This window comes from Salmo salar, chromosome ssa04 (genome assembly GCF_905237065.1).
Source record: "Salmo salar chromosome ssa04, Ssal_v3.1, whole genome shotgun sequence".
NCBI lineage: Eukaryota > Metazoa > Chordata > Actinopteri > Salmoniformes > Salmonidae > Salmo > Salmo salar.
Window position 1 is genome coordinate 43,279,080 of NC_059445.1, and position 21,101 is coordinate 43,300,180.

General features: G+C 40.0%; 1 protein-coding gene across 2 annotated transcripts in view; it reads right to left on the reverse strand.

Annotated features, from left to right (window-relative positions):
• The window catches only part of LOC106603168 (transmembrane protein 164), a 54,387-nt gene extending 36,793 nt beyond the window's left edge, over positions 1-17,594 (reverse strand). Inside the window, exon 1 of one of the 2 annotated variants that reach the window (XM_014196478.2) lies at positions 16,413-17,594. In XM_014196478.2, the coding sequence (XP_014051953.1) occupies positions 16,413-16,850 (438 nt within the window). In that variant the 5' untranslated portion in view covers positions 16,851-17,594. The remainder of the gene's footprint in view (positions 1-16,412) is intronic. The other variant, XM_014196479.2, reaches the window with a different exon arrangement.
• Positions 17,595-21,101: the final 3,507 nt, after the last annotated feature.

The window sequence follows — 21,101 nt, forward strand, 5'->3', positions numbered from 1 at the left end:
AGGGACCTTAGCTTTGTGATGAGCTTTAGAGGGCAATATGGTATTGAACACTGAGCTGTAGTCAATGAATAGCATTCTCACGTAGGTCTTCCTTTTGTCCAGGTGGGAAAGTGCAGTGTGGAGTGCAACAGCGATTGCATTATCTGTGGATCTGTTGAGGCGGTATGCAAATTGGAGTGGGTCTAGGGTTTCTGGGATAATGGTGTTGATGTGAGCCATGACCAGCCTTGCAAAGCCCTTCATGGCTACAGACGTGAGTGCTACGGGGCAGTAGTCATTTGGGCAGGTTACCTTTGTGTTCTTGAGCACAGGTACTATGGTGGTCTGCTTAAAACATGTTGGTATTACAGACTTGGTCAGGGACAGGTTGAAAATGTCAGTGAAGACACTTGCCAATTGGTCAGCGCATGCTCGGAGTACAGGTCCTGGTAATTCGTCTGGCCCTGCGGCCTTGTGAATGTTGACCTGTTTAAAAAGGTCTTACTCACGTCGGCTACGGAGAGCGTGATCACACAGTCATCTAGAACAGCTGGTGCATGCTTCAGTGTTGCTTGCCTTGACGCGCGCATAGAAGTCATTTAGCTCGACTGGTAGGCTCCTGTCACTGGGCAGCTTGTGGCTGTGCTTCCCTTTGTAGTCCGTAATAGTTTGCAAGCCCTGCCACATTCGACGAGTGTTAGAGCCATTGTAGTAGGATTCAATCTTAGTCCTATGTTGACGCTTTGCCTGTTTGATGGCTCGTCTGAGGGCATAGCGGGATTTCCTATAAGCTTCCGGGTTAGAGTCCCGCTCCTTGAAAGCGGCATCTCTACCCTTTAGCTCAGTGCGGATGTTGCCTGTAATCCATGGCTTCTGGTTGGGGTATGTAAGTCGCTCAGGATAAGAGCGTCTGCTAAATGACTTAAATGTAAATGTATGTATGTACGGTCACTGTGGGGACGACATCGTTGATGCACTTATTGATGATGAAGCCAGTGACTGTTGTGGTGTTCTCCGCAATGCCATTGGAAGAATCCCAGAACATATTCAAGTGTGCTAGCAAAACAATCCTGTAGCTTAGCATCTGCGTCATCTGACCACTTCCGTATTGAGCGAGTCACTGGTACTACCTGCTGTAGTTTTTGCTTGTAAGCAGGAATCAGCAGGATAGAGTTATGGTTAGATTTGCCAAAAGGAGGATGAGGGAGAGCTTTGTACGCATCTCTGTGTGTGGAGTAAAGGTGGTATAGAGTTTTTTTCCCCCCAATCTGGTTGCACGTGACATGCTAGTAGAAATGATGTAAAACAGATTTAGGATTCCCAGCATTAAAGTCCCTGGCCACTAGGAGCGGCATCACTGGATGAGCATTTCCTTTGCTTATGGCCTTACACAGCTTGTTGAGTGCGGTCTTAGCGCCAGCATTGGTTTGTGGTGGTAAATAGACAGCTACAGAAAATATGAAAACTCTTGGTAAATAGTGTGGTCTACAGCTTATCATGAGATACTCTTCCTCAGGCAAGCAAAACCTTGAGACTTAATATTAGATTTCTTGCACCAGCTGTTATTGAGAAAGACACAGACCGCCACCCCTTGTCTAATTGGATGCAGTCGTTCCATCTTGCCTATGCACAGAAAACTCAGCCAGCGGTATGTTATCCATGTTGTCGTTCAGCCACAACTCGATGAAACATAAGATATTACAGTTTTGAATGTCCCGTTGGTAGGATAGTCTTGATCGGAGCTCATCCATTTTGTTATCCAATGATTGCACGTTGGCTAATATGACTGATGGTAGAGGCGGATTAACCACCCGCTGTCGGATCCTTACAAGGCACCCCGACATCTCTGTCTCTTCTTCATGCGAATGACGGAGATGTGGGCCTTGTCCGGTGTCTGAAGTAAATCCTTTTCGTTGTTTACTCATTAAAGAAAAATCTTTGTCCAGTACGAGGTGAGTAATGGCTGTCCTGATATCCAGAAGCTCTTTTCGGTCATAAGAGACGCAGGCAGAAACATTATGTACAAAATAAGTTACAAATAACGCGAAAAAAACCTGCACACAATAGGTTAGGAGCCCGTAAAACGGCAGCCATCTCCTTCAGGTGCCATATAAAAGTCTCAAACAGATTTGATGTCCTCTGAGGTACCAATGACTCCATTGGTCAGCCAAAATAAATGTAATACATCAATGCATGCACACACTCCTATTGAATATGCATTCACTTGTATTGTGAGTAGGCCTATGCCATTTTAATTTACCCAGTTTATCAAGAGATTTAGCATTCAAATAAAAGTATTACCATTATGTTGTTATGGTGCTACAGATGACAATCTGTTTTCCTTCCATGTGGGACTTATAATAGCCTACAGATCAACATTTGCATAGAAGCATCACCCCAGCATATCACGCATTTATGGAAGGACATCATATAGGCACTAAAGGTCGACTTCAAGTTTTCATAACAATCGGTAATCGGCATTTTTGGACACCGCTTATGGCCGATTATATTGCACTCCACGAGGAGACTGCGTGGCAGGCTGACTACCTGTTACGCGAGTGCAGCAAGGAGCCAAGGTAAGTTGCTAGCTAGCATTAAACTTATCTTATAAAAACAATCAATCTTAACATAAACTAGTAATATCATCAACCATGTGTAGTTAACTAGTGATTATCTAGCTTGTCCTGCATTGCATATAATTGATGCGGTGCCTGTTAACTTATCAAATCACAGCCTACTTCGCCAAACGGATGATGATTTAACAAGCGCATTCGCAAAAAAAGCACTGTCGTTGCACCATTGTGTACCTAACCATAAAAATCAATGCCTTTATTAAAATCAACACACAAGTATATATTATTAAACCTGCATATTTAGTTAATATTGCCTGCGTTCTGTGCAAGCAGAGTCAGGGTATATCCAGCAGTTTGGGCCGCGTGGCTCGTTGCGAACTGTGTGAAAACCATTTCTTCCTAACAAAGGCCGTAATTAGTTTGCCAGAATTGTGACATAACATTGAATGTTGTGCAATGTAACAGCAATATTTAGACTTAGGTATGCCAGCCGTTTGATAAAATACGTAACGGTTCCGTATTTCACTTAAAGAATAAATGTTTTGTTTTACAAATGATAGTTTCCGGAGTTGACCATATTAATGACCTAAGGCTTGTATTTCTGTGTGTTATTATATTATAATTAAGTCTATGATTTGATAGAGCAGTCTGACTGAGCGGTGGTAGGCAGCGGCAGGCTTTTAAGCATTCATTCAAACAGCACTTTCCTGTTCTTCAAGCACTGCGCTGTTTATGACTTCAAGCCTATCAACTCCCGAGATTAGGCTGGCAATACTATAGTGCCTATAAGAACATCCAATAGTCAAAGGTATATGAAATACAAATGGTAGAGAGAGAAATAGTCCTATAATAACTACAACCTAAAACTTCTTACCTGGGAATATTGAAGACTCACGTTAAAAGGAACCACCAGCTTTCATATGTTCTCATGTTCTGAGCAAGGAACTTAAACGTTAGCTTTTTTACATGGCAAATATTGCACTTTTACTTTCTTCTCCAACACTTTGTTTTTGGCATTATTTACACCAAATTGAACATGTTTCATTATTTATTTGAGACTAAATTGATATTATTTATGTATTATATTAAGTTAAAATAAAAGTGTTCTTTCAGTATTGTTGTAATTGTCATTATTACGAATATAGGAAAATCAGCCGATTAATCAGTATCCGATTTTTTTTGGTCCTCCAATAAATCAGTATCGGCGTTGAAAAACCATAAAATCGGTCAACCTCTAATAGGCACTGCTGTCAGTTTGAGAATATAAAATAACATTCAATCCAAATGGCCCAACGGTCATGATTTGTGATCAAGGATGCTTATGAATTATTATTTTTTTGTATCGTTTGCTCTATAACCTGTTTGTTCATAGGCCTAATATATCACGGTGGCAAGGCATAAGGCCAAGACAAGTCATCAGTGGCAAAATAAATTCAACCACACCTTTGTTTCATTACAAATCCGTAGAGCAACATCTGTCCAGTGAAGTCCACAAACAGTTACATGGCCTACAGCATGGTGAAGCAAGGTAAATGTGTCTGGCAATTTCTGACTACTAAACTATTGATTTAGAACCACGGAGAGTTACCGCAAGTCGCAAAGAAACTATTCCACCACCATTTCAACATCTACTCACCTATGCTAAGTCTAATACAGTGACAACTAAAAGATACCAAAAACGATTTAGTCCAGTCAAACTAAATATATTGTGGCTGTCCATGGCACTGATTTCTGTGTGCAAGTAGAAAAAAAACATGTTGACTTACACTACTTGTAGTATAGTAATGCCATCCTCCTCTTCCATGTTGCCTAAACTGTCATACATAACACACTTTTTGTTTATGTTGTCCTAGGCTACCTGGCTAAAATGCTTGCTCGCTAGCCTAACTTCCTTTCATGGGCAACGATGCACCAGGCCAGCTAGTTAACATTAGACGTCTACATTTTCATTTTATTTAATTAGGCAAGTCAGTTAAGAACGAATTCTTATTTCCAATGACATCTAGCTACATATTGAACTTCCATCCTCTCAAGCCAGGGGCACAATGTATGAATTTATGGTTGGATCAGAATCACTGTTATAATCATTGGCCAGTACGAAGAATTAGGTAAAACCACAAGTCCAAATCCCTATCTTCATCCATGGCTAATTTAGGAAAGGGACAATTTTAGCTAGCTAGTCACTGGAGGACAACACAATGAGATGCAACAATCCAAGTTTTTTTTTCGTCAATGAGGATTGGCTTCTGATGTGATCGGTCTGATGCTTTCTTGACACTTTTTTTGGTGCACCAGGACCATTCACATCTGAGCTCACTCAGTTTCTTTCTCTTGTGAGATACATTTCCTTCAATTTGCAAGAGGCTGAACGTATGAAAACAGAGAGACGAAAGATACAAATTAAGGTATAATTTTTTTCTTACATTTTTTGGGGAAGCATGGCTTCCCTTGACATCCATGAATACACACCACTGGGTATCTAACAACAACAAAAAATTGGGCCAAGGCATGGAAGGCTTGGCACATTCTTATTTGCATGTCCAGGCAGGTAACAATGTGCAGCACCAAGGGAAGGAACCAGAGGCCCCATGCTAAGCCCTGCAGTCATAGATTTCCTGTTCTCTGCTGGGTGCAATGGCATGGTGAGCCATGTTGTCATCTGCTTAGTTGTGTTGTTCAGTACAATAGACCCTTATGAATACAACTGCTGGCCCATTCTCCCCCAACACCAATTAAAGAAGCATACATTCTTCTAACCCATGATAATCAATCTCCAGAGACTGGTTCAGCTCATATTCAAATCAAACATCCTGGGACATACACATGATGGGACAATTCTCTTTCCAGGGATTTCATTTTGGGTGCCATTTAATGAGATAATGACAGGAAAACGCATTAGTTATTTGAGTGCACGGCTGCACGCTATGCTTTGGTTCCAGTGAGACGACGGTGTGTAACAATGGGAAGTCTGAGATGAAAATGCAGAATGCAATCCAAACAGATCAATGTCCAGGTGGCACTTACAAGATCTAGAAGCCTCTAGGTTACAAGGGACGCTTAAGCTATATACAAGGTTCAGTTGTTTGAGCAGGCCAGAGAAGTGATCAACTGACCCCAAGGTATTCCTGTTTGATATGACCCCCAGCTTCTACATTGTAGGTCGATTCACTGAGTGATTTAGCAATCATTTGACACAAACGCAAATTGATAGAAGAACCATTGCCTAAATTAGTTTGTCGTCGGTCTTCTTGACTGGCACTGTCCCACTCTCATACTGACAACACTGGAACTCAGTTGCCCTGGGTTTAGGTACCTAACCCCATAGACCTCTCTGGCACTCACCTCTGCATAGCTCATAAGTGATGGCTTTTATTTAACTAGGCAAGTCACTAACTATATAGAGTTCAACCATGGAGCCCACCTCCCCACCCTTAAATGAAAACATACATTTTGTTGTTGCTGCATTTATTTGACAGCATACTACACCGCAGAAAAATCCATTGTTCCTTTGCATGTAAACCCCCCCAACTAACTCCAAAATAATGGTCACAGCAGCAGCTCATCTTTGTCCACAGACTGACCAGATGCCAGACGGATGCTGATGAGGGGCCACAGAACAGACCTGTAATTCTAAACCCCTGGGCCTGGTTTCTCAAAATCATCTTAAAGCTAAGTTCATCGTTAGAACCTTTGTAGGATCATTGTCTAGTCTCCAAGAGGTTCCCCAAAACCATAGTTATTAACGTTGCACTTGAAAACCTAATCTAGAACAGCTAAGTGTGTTTAGATGCTTTGCCCTTCTGCATCACTTTATAGATCTCTAAACATAGATAAACCATGTGATTCTGTCTCTGTGACCGCCGATAACTTCCGACTACAAATACAAAAGTTGCCAATGTCTTTGCAGTTGATATAAACAAGCAACATAGCCTAAAAAGATGCTTCAAATTATAAAAATATAGAAAACAGTAGGCTATAGGCCTATTTCAAATCATATTGAAATACATTTCATGTTCAATCAATCGAGTTCTATTTTGCTACTTGTAGGCTAAATATATTGAACGAATGCGTAACCCTAACATGTGCACAATGTGCCAAATCAGTGATTTAGTAGGCTATCTGTAGGTATCCAGAGAGTCATACCGAGATATTCGGTAATACCTGCACTGAACACAAGGGGCACTGTTTTCAAACCCCACTGATACTCTAATTCGAAGGTTAGCAATGCTAACAAGTACATGTAAAAATCACAGAGAATGCTAACTAAATGCTAACAAGCACATTGCAAACATTTTATAGTGTCTGACCTAAACTATACAAGTAATACAAAAATGCTACTCACAGTTTTCTGTATTCACAAAACAAATATTAGACAGCAAGGCTTGATCCAGGAGAGGATTCTCTGCTGTAACTAAGCCAATGCTGTATTTTGTAAGAAGCTAACAGGGTAGCTAGACAGCCAACTAGCTACTAAATTAGAAAACCAAAGGCACAACTCCAGAGCATTTAGCACATTTTAGACAGTTAACTTAATAGTTTGAAGAAATCTAGCTGGCAAACATTTAGTTGTGAATTCCATATTGTAATCAGGCTCCTGTCTCGTTGTTGTGTGCTTGTAAACAAAAACCACTTGACTGGGGATTACTGGTAAATTTCATAATGACAAATGTTACAGGATAAATGAAGAACACAATCTTCTGTATCTCCTAATGTATTGAACAACAAAAAAAATGCTACTAAATGTTCACATTTATTTAAAAAAGTCAAATAAATATTTGACTGTATTGAAAAATAATCCCATGGCTTTTTCCAAATACCCAGGTATACACGGTATACTTTCCAAATCTATGATTTTGTGCATTTTTTGGGGGTAAGCATTAGAATAAGCCACCTCAACATTTTCAGCCATAGGGGGTAATAGGTATAGAAGCCCGTTCCCGCCACCAATAAAATAAAATCTGACTACGAGTTATGAGATAGTAAGACATAATTGTATTTTTTATTTAACTAAGCAAGTCAGTTAAGAACAAATTCTTATTTACAATGACGGCCGACCAAAAGGCAAAAGACCTGCGGAGACGGGGCCTGGGATTAAAAAACAACATAAATATAGGACAAAACACACATCACGCCAAGAGACAACACAACATAAACAGACCTAAGACAACAACATAGCAAGGCAGCAACACATGACAACAACATGGTAGCAACACAATATGGGAGCAGCACAAAACATGGTACAAACATTATTGGGCACAGACAACAGCACAAAGGGCAAGAAGGTATAGTTAGGGTTGCAAAATTCCAGGAACTTTCAATAAATGCTCTGGTTTTACAAAAATCCAGGTTTGAGGTTTACGGATTTCCTGCTTATTCTATCCTGATTCCGCCCTACCTCTAACCAGGATTTCGGCACACCGGGGAATTTATTGAAAGTTCCAGTAATTTTGCAACCCATGTCATAATTATGAGATAGGTTTAGGCAATCTGTATCACATGAATTCAATGAGATGAGTTCGAGTTTGGTCTGCCATGTAGCACGCTTCTGTCTATTGAGCTGGTCAGGTAGGTAATCCTGTCTAACGCATGCATATATATATATATATATCTCATAGTAGAACTGCATAAGTGTTGCTCTCCACTTTCTGGAGGACCAAGTTTTGAAATCAGTGGAATTAGAGTATGATAGCTAAGGTGATGGAGAAAAAACACCCGTCTCTGGATTACATCTTTAAACTAAGGGCAACCATGGCAACCGTAAAGAAGAGGGAGAAGCGTCCACCCATGTATACAGGTAAGCGTTTAGCCAGCTACAGTTTCAGATATGACACATTTCTAATTTAGTCAGAAAGTCATTTTCATTTCAAGTTAACCTCTCTAGGGTAGGTGGCACCAAATCGTCCCACCTACGTAACAGCCAGTGGAATCCTGTGGCGCGTTATTCAAATACCTTAGAAATGCTATTACTTCAATTTCTCAAACATATGACTATTTTACACCATTTTAAAGACAAGACTCTCGTTAACCTGTTTAGGATAGGGGGCAGTATTGACACGGCTGGATAAAAAACATACCCGATTTAATCTGGTTACCACTCCTACCCAGTAACTAGAATATGCATATACTTATTACATATGGATAGAAAACACCCTAAATTTTCTAAAACTGTTTGAATGGTGTCTGTGAGTATAACAGAACTCAAATGGCAGGTCAAAACCTGAGAGATTCCTTTACAGGAAGTGGCCTGTCTGACCATTTCTTGAACTTCTTTTCCCATCTCTATCATTTACTAAGGATCTCTGCTCTAACGTGACACTTCCCACGTCGTCCATAGGCGCTCAGAGCCCGGGAAAAAACAGAATGTCGCCATTCCAGCCCCAGGCTGAAACACATTATCGCCTTTCTCAAGTGGCCGATCAAGGGACACTGGCTTATGCGCGTGACCCCGACCGCCCCCGCCTTTGGGATTTTTTTCCTCTGTTTGCCGAAAAGGAGATTCCCTGTCGGAATATTATCGCTTTTCTACGAGAAAAATGTCGTAAAAATTGATTTTAAACAGCGGTTGACATGCTTCGAAGTACGGTAATGGAATACTTAGAATTTTATTGTCACGAATTGCGCCATGCGCGCGACACTTCTTTACTATTTCGGATAGTGTCTGGAACGCATTCGAACAAAACGCCGCTATTCGGATATAACGATGGATTATTTTGGACCAAACCAACATTTGTTATTGAAGTAGCAGTCCTGGGTGTGCATTCTGACGAAGACAACAAAAGGTAATCAAACTTTTATAATAGTAAATATGATTATGGTGAGTGCTAAACTTGCCGGGTGTCTAAATAAGCGAGCCCGTGATGCCTGGGCTATGTACTTAGAATATTGCAAAATGTGCTTTCACCAAAAGCTATTTTAAAATCGGACATATCGAGTGCATAGAGGAGGTCTGTATCTATAATTCTTAAAATAATTGTTATGCTTTTTGTGAACGTTTATCGTGAGTAATTTAGTAAAATGTTAGCGAATTCCCTGGAAGTTTGCGGGGGGTATGCTAGTTCTGAACGTCACATGCTAATGTAAAAAGCTGGTTTTTGATATAAATATGAACTTGATTGAACAAAACATGCATGTATTGTATAACATAATGTCCTAGGGTTGTCATCTGATGAAGATCATCAAAGGTGAGTGCTGCATTTAGCTGTCTTCTGGGTTTTGGTGACATTATATGCTGGCTTGAAAAATGGGTGTCTGATTATTTCTGGCTTGGTACTCTGCTGACATAATCTAATGTTTTGCTTTCGTTGTAAAGCCTTTTTGAAATCGGACAGTGTGGTTAGATTAACGAGAGTCTTGTCTTTAAATAGCTGTAAAATAGTCATATGGTTGAGAAATTGAAGTAATAGGATTTTCAAGGTTTTGAAAATCGCGCCACAGGCTGGCAGTGGCTGTTACGTAGGTGGGACGAATTCGTCCCGCCTAGCCTAGAGAGGTTAATCTAACCACACTGTCCGATTTCAAAAAGGCTTTACAACGAAAGCAAAACATTAGATTATGTCAGCAGAGTACCCAGCCAGAAATAATCAGACACCCATTTTTCGAGCTAGCATATAATGTCACATACACCCAAACCACAGCTAAATGTAGCACTAACCTTTGACGATCTTCATCAGATGACAACCCTAGGACATTATGTTATACAATACATGCATGTTTTGTTCAATCAAGTTCATATTTATATCAAAAAACAGATTTTTACATTAGCATGTGACTAGCATGTGACTAGAATTCCCACCGAACACTGCCGGTGAATGTACTAAATTACTCACGATAAACGTTCACAAAAAGCATAATTATTTTAAGAATTATAAATACAGAACTCATCTATGCACTCGATATGTCCGATTTTAAAATAGCTTTTCGGTGAAAGCACATTTTGCAATATTCTCAGTAGATAGCCCGGCATCACAGGGCTAGCTATTTAGACACCCAGCAAGTTTAGCACTCACCAAAGTCAGATTTACTATAAGAAAAATGTTATTACCTTTGCTGTCTTCGTCAGAATGCACTCCCAGGACTTCTACTTCAATAACAAATGTTGGTTTGGTCCCAAATAATCCATCATTATATCCAAATAGCGGCGTTTTGTTCGTGCGTTCAAGACACTATCCGAAAGGGTAAATAAGGGTGACGAGCATGGCGCAATTCGTGACCAAAAAATTCTAAATATTCCATTACCGTACTTCGAAGCATGTCAACCGCTGTTTAAAATAAATTTTTATGCCATTTTTCTCATAAAAAAGCGATAATATTCCGACCGGGAATCTGCGTTTAGGTAAACAGACGAAAGAAAATAAAGCATGGGGTCGACTCGGGCACGCGCCTAAGCCCATAGTACTCTGATCGGCCACTTGCCAAAAGCGATAATGTGTTTCAGCCAGAGGCTGCCTCGATATCGTTCAGCTTTTTCCCAGGCTCTGAGAGCCTATGGGAGCCGTAGGAAGTGTCACGTTATAGCAAAGATCCTCAGTCTTCAATAAAAAGAGCCAAGATGAAACACAACTTGTCAGACAGGCCACTTCCTGCATGGAATCTTCTCAGGTTTTGGCCTGCCATTTGAGTTCTGTTATACTCACAGACACCATTCAAACAGTTTTAGAAACTTTAGGGTGTTTTCTATCCAAAGCCAATAATTATATGCATATTCTAGTTACTGGGCAGGAGTAGTAACCAGATTAAATCGGGTACGTTTTTTATCCGGCCGTGTCAATACTGCCCCCTAGCCCTAACAGGTTAAAAAGTGTACTGTTAGCCACCTAGCTAACGTTAGCCACCTAGCTAACGTTAGCCACCTAGCTAACGTTAGCCACAACAAATTGGAATTCGCAACATATTATACGTTTTACAAATTCATAACATATTGTATGAATTGTAATTTGTACATATCATATGAAATGGATGATGGATATCCACAAATAAATACATACCATGCGAAATGTAACATATCATACTAAATGGAGGGAGACAGATTTACATTTACTATGTTACGTCTACCCCTGAGTCCAGGTTGACGGAAAGGGTGGTACGAATTTACTTGTTGCATGTACACATTTCTTTCATATGTTTTTTTGAATAGGCGTTGTACCTCCTCCAGTGTTTAAAAAAATAAATAAGCCGTTACATCAAACAAAGTCAGTGCAGTCTAATCTTTTACATTTTAACACATCTGATTAAATGCCATCACCAACAGTCATATCTCTGCAATCAGTCACTCTGTTGACGGCTGTATATGAAAACACCTTTTCACAGGCTGCCGTTTATCTAGCTTGTTTGCACTTACTCCTTATTTACCAGACAAATATTGGTTAAGACATAGTTCTCCCCAGCTCCTTAAAATTTGCTAGTTTGCTAGCTCAATTTCTTTATCTTTGATGCTTTTATCAATAGTAACTTCATAATATTCATCATCTAACTCATGATATATGGCTGGCTTTTGTATTTGGTGTAGGGCTGGGTGATATGGCCAAAATATCATATCACAATATTTTTCATTAAAAAAAAAAGGTTTTGGTTCATATTTGTTGTTAGTGAGTTATTAGCCCAGTTATAGATCATTTGTAGTCAGCAATAGGGGAGTGATTGCTTCCTACAAGAACACTAACATATACATTTCAAGACATCTTAGAAAAAAGCTTTTTTTCTGTCTTAAAGAGGCAGTGTTGTATTTTGATACAGGCTTGAATAAGCTAAGTAAAGGGTAGCATAATTTGTCTGATTCTCTGTAATAATGGTATGGGAATAATAATGCAGTTTATTTTGAAAAGTGGTTTCTTGCATCAAACAACAACATTTTCAGTGACCTCCTTGTCTGAAGGACAAGTGGATAAACAGGTTCATGTCAAGCCCTGCATGTTTTTTTCAAAGTGTCATGGAATGTAGGCCTACATTGAACACCACACATTGGCTGCTTCTGTAGGCTGAATGATATAACAGCTATTTCCATGTTAAAATGCTATAGGCTGCATTTTCTCCATTGTTTTTGATGGTAGGCCATGCTTGTATGATCAAATAGCCAAAGTACCCTACTTGGTCACTGTTAACTGGAACTTAAAGTGGGTAAAGCCTGTCTTCACAGTAAACACGCTGGAAGTTGCACATCATTTTCACAATGTTTAAGTTTGCACTCGGCAGACTAGAAATTTGCTCAATGCTGAAAAAAAGGCCTTGTTAATTAGTGAACTGTTGGAATTGTGGAAATATAATTATTCTATAGCAGAATATGTGACCAACCGGTTCGTTTCGATCTTAGGAGCACAATTGGGAATTGTGTTTTTTACATTGGATAGAAGTAGAGACTTCTAGTAGAGCTAGAAAATTGAGGAACAATGGGAAAGTAATTCTGCTTTGAAAGTTGATAAACTTGTAACCTCACTTGAGAAAAGGGTTGATCCCAGCTTTCTTTCCTAACAACAGCAGTCAAGCACCCAAGCTAACTGGCTAACATTGACTAGCTTATTAGCTTCTTCCAGACACAAATGAGAGAACTCTGACCATTTTACTCACCCTAGCAGAGCTGGTTAGGCTGTTTTTGTGTTATCCAGAGCATTGGTGACTGTAACTGTGCTGCTGGCAACAATTTGTTTTTTTGCCAACGTTTACTGACACCGTCCGTATTCAACGGGTGTTGAACGTTTGTAAATTCAGCAGTTATTCTGTGCTATGGCACACTCAGACGAGTGCTCTGAAATCAGAGTAGACAGCCAGAGTGAATTTACCAGTTAGATCTATCAACAGTTTTTGCAGTGACATCATGAACATTCTATTGAAATGGTTACTTGCATAGTGGAGTCTTTTATTAGGACATGTAGCTAGCTAGCTAAACAATGAACCATAATCCCAGCGTTACTACCCTGCTTGAGCTAACCAACCCGGTTCAATGTTAGCTAGCTAACAGGAGGCTTTAACTAGCAAAGCAAATTGCTCAGCGATTGATTTTATTTATTTATTTTTATTTCACCTTTATTTAACCAGGTAGGCCAGTTGAACAAGTTCTCATTTACAACTGCGGCCTGGCTAAGATAAAGCAAAGCAGTGCGACAAAAACAACAACAGAGTTACACATAAACAAACGTACAGTGAATAACACATTAGGAAACAAAAATAGAAAAATCTATGTACAGTGTGTGCAAATGTAGAAGACTAAGGAGGTAGGTAATAAATAGGCCATAGAGGTGAAATAATGACAATTTAGCTTTAATACTGGAGTGATAGATGTGCAGATGATGATGTGCAAGTAGAGATACTGGGGTGCAAAAGAGCAAGAGGGTAAGTAATAATATGGGGATGAGGTAGTTGGGTGTGCTATTTAAAGATTGGCTGTGTACAGTGATCGATCGGTAAGCTGCTCTGACAGCTGATGTTTTAGATAGGAATAATACTACACAGATCATACACCTAACGTTAGCTGGGGTTAGAGGCAATGTTCCCTTCACTCTAAGGGACTGCCGCGCAGAAGAAATAGCAGCCTGTGCAGAGAAGCACGAGATTGAACTTCACTGAACTTTCTAGTGTGTGAATTGTGATCGAATCAATGCAATATTAGCCACTTTCAATGCAGCATACCGAATCAAAATGAACTATGCAAGAGATTTTCTTGTAGGCAGAGCGCATTGGAGTAGGATTCTAATGCATTGATAGGTACGACTCAGGCCCATACTTGTCACATAATTGCGTGCCATAACCAATCCGAGCTGCAGTATCCCTACATGCAAATAGACCATTGCCATATATGGATCTGTGCCATTTACTTCAAACTGGACTGCGTTTACTTTGTTTTGAGCTCAAAGCAAGAGCTGCATGTAGCCACGTGTGTACATTTGTTCATATTCGTTGCTAGCAAGTGAGTTATTAGCCCAGTTATAGCTAATTTCTAGTGAGCAATGGGAGAGTGGTTGCTTCCTACAAGAGCACAAAAAGTGTACATTTCTAGCCATCTTTGAAAAGCAAGTCAGGTAAAGGGCTTTTTTTCTGTCTTAAAGGGGAAGTGTTGTATTGGAGACATGCTTGAATAAACTAAGTAGCCAATAGGCAGACGGTAGCATAGTTTGTCTGATTCTCTGTGATAATGGTATGTGAATAATAGTTATTGTATTTTGTAAAGTGGTTTCTTGAGTAAAACAACATTTTCAGTCACCACCTTGTCTGAAGGACAAGTGGATAAACAGTTTAATGTCAATCCCGACATGTTTTTCCCCCCCAAAAGTCTCATGGAATGTAGGCCTACATTGAACACCACACATTGGCTGCTACTGTAGACAATGATAGAACAGCCATGTAAAAATGTTATGGGATGCTTTTCCCCCATTGTTTCTTTATGGAAGGCAACTCTGATAGGCTACATTTTGATCAAATAGCCACAGTAGCCTACTTGGTCACTGTTATAACTAACTTAAAGCGGGTGCAGCCTCAGTGTTCACAGTAAACGTGCACCAGAAGTTGCACAGAACTGTCACAATGTTTCCGTTTGGACTCAGCAGACCTGAAATTTGCTCAGTGATGCTTTTTTTGTTGAAGGAACATCGGTTAGGGGTTATGGTTAGAGTTAGGGGAAGGGTTAGCTAACATGCTAAGTAGTTGCAAAGTAGCAAAATTGCTCAAGTTGTCCGTTATGAGATTCAAACACTCAACCGTTGGGTTGCTAGATGTTCGCATTATACACCCACCCATAATTTCATGTTTTACTTTAAGTAACCATACCAAACATAAAATATCATACTCATTTGGGTGTCTTGGATTTACATTTACTATGTTACGTCTAGTCTATGAGAAAAGGGTGTTTACGTTTAGACTTGGGCTTCAGTGCCCAATAAACAGACTTTCTTTATGACTGCAGTATTGTCCTAACATGCCCTTTCTCTGATCAATGATCTGAAACTGGTAACATTACATATTACATGATTCAACATGATCCTTTCAGTTAATTTGAGTGGGATTAAATCAGACAATTACAGTGCAGTGCACCCCTTTGGGAAGAGGGATACTCATGCATGACATTACAACAGATGAGCCCTGCCTCCTCAACACCCTCTGTGTTGAGTGCTCTCCAAATGTTGTTGGCTGTGGTTCAATATACACACACACACCTTATAGTCAGACTGAGGCTGACTGAACAAACTGCTATTCATGATATCCTCAAATAATTTCTCTATTACTTTTCTTCACCATGTGTCTCTAGTTTTGTCCCCTCTTTGCCATCAAGACTCTTAAAGTGTAGGCTACATCAATATAACTCAAGAAATAGGGAGTGAGGCTAGTGAATCGGTTTACCATGTCAGATAATGCCTGAAGTTTTCATTGGTTATTAAGGAATATTTCATCCTAGTAAGGCATTCCTTTGATTTTCCAATTTCTCCCATCACTGACGCTGATTACGCAAGTAAAACACAGGGTCGGTTGTAATTAAACTACATAATGTATTGCCATATCCACATGAAAGATATTCATAAATCTACATACAATTAGCTAGTTAAAATTCAAGTGGGTGAGTGTTCTCCAGTCCAGATTGTGAGCCATGTATGCTAAACCTAGAAGTTGAGTGAAAACATGGCAGAAGATTTCTACTTAATGTTAGACACGATGGAAAGGCAAAAGTGTTTACCGAGAGGCAGATAAAATGCTTACTTAGTGGATCATGTGCTGAAACAGACAATGGGCATAATCTTTGTACATAGCATAGGTCTCTACACAGAAATTCACAATGCACATTCAACACTAAAAAAGTAGTGCTGGTAGGCCAATCTTAAATTCAACGTCTGCTAAATGACTTAAATGTAAGTTACAATTTAAACTTGGGAGATATCTTACCTGCACCATGGTCATAACATGACATGGATTCAGTAGGTATATCACTGTCTTGGTGGCGAATTTGAATCCGACCTCTACTCCAAACGTCATACACAGAGCAACCAGCAACAGGTTCTTGCCGAAACTGTCCTGTTTCGTCCTTGGCCCATCTTTCGCAATCTCTTTGAGTTCTTTACAAATGTTGATTTTTCTCAATGCGACGACAACTTCCACGATGGAAATCAGAACCATGACAAAACTCTCGCTGATACGTTGTTGCGGTGCAAGAAAGGCGGCACATTCTGGGCCCCCGTTGCCTTCAAACTTTGGGTCCACGCCGCCATACAACCAGTCTAAAAGACTGTAAATGTTATATCTAGACATATTCCTCTTCTCGTGTTGGAAAAGGTAGGAACAAGACGGAATAAAAGACAGTACACTGATTTCCTGTCGAAACATGAACTGCAGTATTTCACCTCGGCAGTGATCTCTATAAAGCTGAGGCAGAAATGTATCCACCAAAGCTGCCACCGCCTCCTATTCTTGACAAGTAGTAATAGTAGCAACAAATCAGCTAGCTTGCGTGGACGGGAACTCGGTGGCCAACAGTGCCAGTGCGAGACCAAATTCCAGGGGGGTCTCTAGCAAACTATAGCTGCTTCTCATTGACATGGAAACGTGGACATTCAAATAACAGCTGTGATTACAGTAGCTAACAGCATGTCATGGCCATGTTACCAATTTGCTGTGGAAAATAGCTAACTGCAAGCAATTGCTAACGTTAGCTAGCAGGTGGCAGCCACATCCGTTTGACAAATATATTGGCTAACCGGTAGGAAGAAAATTGTCCAAAATTCTCTAAAACGTCCGGCTGTAGTTCTTCCGTTGCTATATCTCACCAAGAAAGGTAATTTTCAGCACCCAGTTGCACGATGTGTCACAAACCAGCAGAACTGCAAATATTTTACATCGATCCAGCACAAGTGTGGAAGTAGCTACTGACTGTTAGCTAGCTACTGTATCTAACTAAATGGTTACATTACAACTATATGTGATTTAACGTGCATCGCAAGATACAGTTCTTGCAGCAACGATATTTTATATTAAATAATGTTATAGCTTTGTTCACAAAACCAGTATCAGTTAGTCGTAAACCATTTCAATTTGTCTCTACACTAAATTACTTCCTGGATTGGATAGCTGCATTTAACCCCGCCTTCTTTCCAAGGAACGTTCAGTTAACCCCTTGATGCTAGACCCTAATGTGTTCACATCCCATATGCCTATAAATGTACAATACGCGTTATCTGTGTAAAAAATATATAAATACATTCAATAAGAATAACAACAGTGTTCCAGATTTATGGAACAGTTTCCCCTGTCAGATAAGAGAGAGGCAAACACCATTGAGGGTTTAAACATATAATTTGAGGTAGAAACCAATGTATTAAACTGTTCAAATAAAGTTTAGAATTATTATTTCAGTCGACAATTAGACACTTTAGTTTAGTGGACCTATGTTGGGTGCAGGGGCGAAAATCTGATATCAACTTTGGAGGGGACAATTACATTACATTTTCTCAAGAGCAATTCCTGAGGGGGACACCAAAAGTAGTGCTGTAACACATTTAATATGGTAAATGTATATTGAGGAACCAAAGAAATAAGGTGTTTGACGTACTCCTAACTACCGGTACCCAAAACTACACAACTAATCACAACAGCAATACCATTGCCTTTAACAAATCTTAGTTCAGTCACCAGTTTAAGTTGAGAGTGGGGGTATCCATGGCATTTTCCAATTATGTTCCTATTTTACAAGTCCAAAAAATGGAGAACCTTTCATAATGTTGCCAAACAAAGACTCAACAAACTTACCTGAGACTCCCTGTCTCTGCCAGTCTGTCCCTGCATATCTGTCCCCAACTCTGCTGTCTGTGTGCCATCTGTTGCCTGCTCTGCCTAATGACATCATTGTGAAACATTTCCATTAGAATTTCATTTCTTTCTTATGAACATTTTATCAACTAGTCTTTGAGATATTAGGCTACTAGGGTTCTTACTTTGCGTTTTGGTGTACTGAAAAATACTCTGATGTCTGTCTTTTTTCTGCCATTTTTCTACCTGGTTGGCTACACACACACAGTATGTAGGTTATTTACAGTAGGAGATGGGCTTCTATCATCTTATCTTCTATCATTCTATATGGGCTTCGATCTAAAAGGTAGCTAGCAAATGTGAAACGGATTGCAGTGACAAGAGTTGACAGCTGTATGAGTTCACCATTTACACAACATATGCTGCAACCTTTTGTAATTTTAATCGTTTGTTTCATATTGGCTGGCTTCTAACAATAGCTGAATTTGCAAAGCTAGCGAGCACCAATTCAGTGGTGTTTGCTATAATCTTTGCTACCCGGGTTAAATAAAGGTGAAATAAAATATATAAATAAAAGTTCCCTTGCGACAATTTAGCTTTTGCAACGAGACCATTAAATATATTTAAAACAATGGTAGAAGAGAGTGTAGTTCTGTTCAGTTTATCGCTAACCTTATCTCAGGGACTTTGAAGCACTAACTTACATGCATGCTGATCTTGGAATAAATTGACGATAGCAAAGATTCCATCTTTGACGACGCCACATAAATGGAATAGGTACTAGCTAGCTTAATAGTTAATATTTGCACGCTAGCTCTGCATATTCAGCTAGTGTGTGTGCGCGCGATTGACTGGATTAACCTCACGTCAGTTACGTGCATTGAGTGCCTTTCAGACAGTAGATACGACCTCTACGTTACCTTGCAAGCTAAGGAACTGGCAGTGGATCAAACCATTGTGAGGCAAAGGGTGGGGGGGTCGCAATCTTTTGAAACTTAAAAACGAGCTATTAAGTGTCTATAATCAGCACAATTGCTTTCATTGCGTATTATTAATATTATTTAAATTACATAGTTATGTTTCAGTGATATATTGGGGGGGACAAATCATATTTTTCCCAGGATGGGGGGGTCGTGTCCCCCCCGTCCCCCCCGGGATTTCCGCCCCTGGTTGGGTGTAGCCATAGGGTGTGTCTTTCGCAGTATCCTCAGCAATCGGCGTATTCGATTATGCTGAGCCGCGGGGGTTTCGGGCGAAAGAGGGGTGAGAGGAGCGTCATGTTCAAATCAAACTGTAATCGGTGCAGTTTAGTTTTGTTACAGACAAGGCAGCATGGTGCATTGTCCAGAAACATACAACATCTCTTTTCCATAAAATAAATGTTCTAATTTTCTGATTATTTTTCATTGGGAAGGCAGATGAAGCGTTTTATCAAAATCAATCACTTTTGCATGGGAAAACATAATCCTAGTAATTACTTCACGTGCTTAATTATGTCACTTTTGTTTTGAGGCGATTTCACCATAGACTTTGGACGGGGCAGCTGGCTCACGCCCGGGAGGCAGCCCTGTTCCAAATCGAAAGCATTCAACTTTCAGCCGATGCTGAACAGGGCTACGCATGTGCCCGGGCGAGATTATGATGATTCTTCTTCTTCAATGTACAATGTCCAAGGCGCAATCGTGCAAACACCACCTCTTACTTCCTAATCCCAATTTTGAATTTTGGTCCACCGACCTTTGGAGGGCATATAAATGCCGGCCCTTGGGCTCAGAGTCCCATCTCTTTTTTTTATTATTATAATTTATTTGTATTTTATTTCAACTTTATTCAACTTGGCAAGTCAGTTAAGAACAAATTCTTATTTACAATGATGGACTACACCGGGCAAACTTGGACCGACCAAAACCTGGGCCAATTGTGCACACCCTATGGGACTTCCAATTATGGCCGGTTGTGAACAGCCTGCCACACATCTATAAAAATGGCCCTGATCTTACATTTGTCCTCACCTCTACCCAGTGGAACATTAATATTGATTATATCTTGTTTAAAGCTCTTTTAGCCATCTGGTCTACAATTTAATTCCCTTCCACACACAAATGGACTGGGACCCAGTAGAATCTTACTACTACTACCAGTCTCTCAATTCTCCATAATAACATTAATTCCTCCAATAGTAGGTCACTCCTATTAGATTTGCCAGCTGATACACTATTCAATACAGACAGGGAATCTGAGCATGTTATAATTCTGACAGGTTCAACGTCCTCAATCCAGAGTCACTTTACCTCTACCTACATGTACATTTTACCTCAACTAACCTGTGCCCACACACATTGACTCTGTACCGCTACCCCCTGTATATAGCCCCACTGCTGTTATTTTATTGTTGCTCCTTAATTATTTGATTTTGATTTCAGAGCAACTACTATCGCCAACAGTTCAACTGAGTATGCTGACAGTTAATCTGTTAGTCTTCTATATATCTCCACATCAAATTCAGGAATGTAAATCCTTGCTCCGGGGTGAGAAACTGGAAAAATGCTTTAAAACTTCTTCCAATGTAATTGTCAACCAGTTTCCCTATATCACTGACTTCTGACAAATCTTTTATTTTCTTTACCAAGGTTAGAGCAACAACAGGATCTGGGACTAACCATGGAGGAACATCCCTTATCACCACAGAAGGGCCAACCTCCAATTCCCTCAAACCCCTCTCATCAGCAAGCTTTCCAACTGTCCAACCAAAACCACTGCCTAGTTTAATAGTATATTCTATACAGTCATCTAGAACAGTAGCAGTGGGATGATCAACCTTTCAGCCTAACC